General features: G+C 55.0%; 1 protein-coding gene across 2 annotated transcripts in view; it reads left to right on the forward strand.

Annotated features, from left to right (window-relative positions):
* Positions 1 to 2,183, forward strand: part of LOC113827912 (hemocyanin) — a 3,087-nt gene extending 904 nt beyond the window's left edge. For both annotated transcript variants that reach the window (XM_070123773.1, XM_027380856.2), the window contains 2 exons: positions 1 to 1,232; positions 1,428 to 2,183. The exon at positions 1 to 1,232 is cut by the window's left edge. In XM_070123773.1, the coding sequence (XP_069979874.1) occupies positions 1 to 1,232; positions 1,428 to 1,867 (1,672 nt within the window). In that variant the 3' untranslated portion in view covers positions 1,868 to 2,183. The remainder of the gene's footprint in view (positions 1,233 to 1,427) is intronic.
* Positions 2,184 to 2,500: the final 317 nt, after the last annotated feature.

The raw sequence follows: 2,500 nt of genomic DNA on the forward strand, positions 1-2,500 counted from the left end.
CTTCCACACGTTCAAGGGCAACGCGGCCTTCTTCCGCGAGCGCATGAACGAGGGCGAGTTCGTGTACGCGCTCTACGTGTCCGTCACGCACTCCAAGATGACGCAGGAGGTCATCCTGCCTCCGCTCTACGAGGTCACGCCCCACCTGTTCACCAACTCGAAGGTCATCCGGAAGGCGTACGAGGCCAAGATGCTGCAGACGCCCGGCCGCTTCAGGATGACGTTCACCGGCACGCTCAAGAACAGCGAGCAGCGCGTGGCGTACTTCGGCGAGGACATCGGCATGAACTCGCACCACGTGCACTGGCACATGGACTTCCCCTTCTGGTGGGACGGCGAGCACATCGACCGCAAGGGCGAGCTGTTCTTCTGGGCGCACCACCAGCTCACGGCGCGCTTCGACTCCGAGCGCCTCTCCAACCACCTGCCCATCGTCGACGAGCTGCACTGGGGCCGCCCCATCGACGAGGGCTTCGCGCCCCACACCGTCTACAAGTACGGCGGCGAGTTCCCGACGCGGCCCGACAACCTCGTGTTCGAGGACGTGGCGGGCGTGGCGCGCGTGCGGGACCTCGTGGAGATCGACGAGCGCATCCGGGACTCGATCGCGCGCGGCTTCGTCTACGCCTCCAACGGCAGCGCGATCAGCCTGAGGAACGAGCGCGGCATCGACATCCTGGGCGACATCATCGAGTCGTCGGTGTACAGCGTGAACGAGCAGTACTACGGGTCGCTGCACAACCAGGCCCACCGCGTGCTCGGCGCCCAGTCCGACCCGCTGGGCAAGTTCAAGATGCCGCCGGGCGTGATGGAGCACTTCGAGACCGCCACCCGCGACCCCGCCTTCTTCCGCCTCCATAAATACATGGATAACATCTTCAAGGAGCACAAGGACTCCCTGCCGCCCTACTCCAAGAAGGACCTCGAGTACGACAACGTCCTCGTCACCTACGCGGAGGTGTCCGAGCTCGTCACCTTCTTCGAGGACTTCGAGTTCGACCTGACCAACGCCTTCGACAGCACGGAGGAGCTCGAGGACGTGCCCGTCACCGCCTACGTCTCGCGCCTGAACCACAAGCCCTTCACCTTCGACATCTTCGCCAACGCCAAGCGCGACGACGCGGTGACGGTCCGGATCCACATCTGCCCGCGCTACGACAGCAACGGCATGCAGATCCCCTTCGACAACAACCGCTGGAGGTGCATCGAGCTCGACAAGTTCTGGACGACAGGTGAGTGGGCGGCGGAGGGCGGTTGGGGGAGGGTGGGCGCGCCTTGGGGAGGCTGTCCCTCGGGTTGTGTTTCTCTGTCACGCTGTCCCGTGTGTGAGGTGTGTGAGTGCATGTACGCGGGTTTATGCTGATTTCACTTCTTTGATTTCTGTGTGTCTGTCCGTGCGTCCGACTGACCCTCCCTCCACGTTGCAGTGAAGGCGGGCGAGAACCACATCGTGCGCAAGTCCACCGAGTCGTCGGTCACCATCCCCGACCGCATCCCGTTCAAGACGCTGATGCAGCAGGCGGACGAGGCCGTCGCGAACGGCGTCGACCTCCCGCACGACATCGCCCGCGCTCGGGGCTGCGGCCTCCCCCAGCGCCTCCTGCTTCCCAAGGGCACGAGGACGGGCATGCAGTTCTGGCTGTTCGTGGGCATGACCAGCGGCGACGACGGCGTGCACGACGACCTGCTGGAGAACACGCACGGCAACACCCACAGCAACTGCGGCATCCACGGCCTCAAGTACCCCGACAAGCGGCCGATGGGCTTCCCCTTCGACCGACGCATCCCCGACTTCCGGAACTTCATTGTCGGGAACTTCTTGTCGACCATCGTCATGATCCATCACAATGACACTGAAGAGTTGTGATTTACGTCAAAGACAGTGATTTTTTTTTTCAAAGCTAGTGAACATGTGTGTTTTTTTTTTCTTGAAAGAAAGTGAAGACTTTTGTGTTTTCTTTTCAAAAATCGTGAAAATTAATGTTTGTTTTCGAAGATATAAAGCTATGGGAGGCGACCGGAGTGTGAACAGCAGAAAGTCCACGATTAAAAAAAAAATGTCTGTGTTAAGATGTTTCCATTGGAGGTGAAAAGGGGTCTTATAGATCTGCCGATGACTATTATAGCCTATCATTCATATCCATAATTTTGTAGAAAAGAAATAAATATATTCCTAAAATCTACATACACTGAAATAAACTCCTTAAACCTCAAAAATCAAAGACTGAAAATCAATGATCACAAAAACCTCTGTCAATTCCAATGAAATAAGTAGTTCCAAAAATTAAAATCCACTGATACTTTTCATCATAAAAAGGTAAATCAATATGATTTTCTGTTAACCTTTTTATTACAGGCAGAATGATTTAGAAGACAGTATATCTATATCTACTCTGTAAGTAGATATAGATATATTTAAGTCAGTATATCTGTTATCATTCAAAATACGAGAAAAAAGCAGAATATAAGTTTTGGAGTGAATATAGTTGATGTATATAAA

This window comes from Penaeus vannamei, chromosome 7 (genome assembly GCF_042767895.1).
Source record: "Penaeus vannamei isolate JL-2024 chromosome 7, ASM4276789v1, whole genome shotgun sequence".
NCBI lineage: Eukaryota > Metazoa > Arthropoda > Malacostraca > Decapoda > Penaeidae > Penaeus > Penaeus vannamei.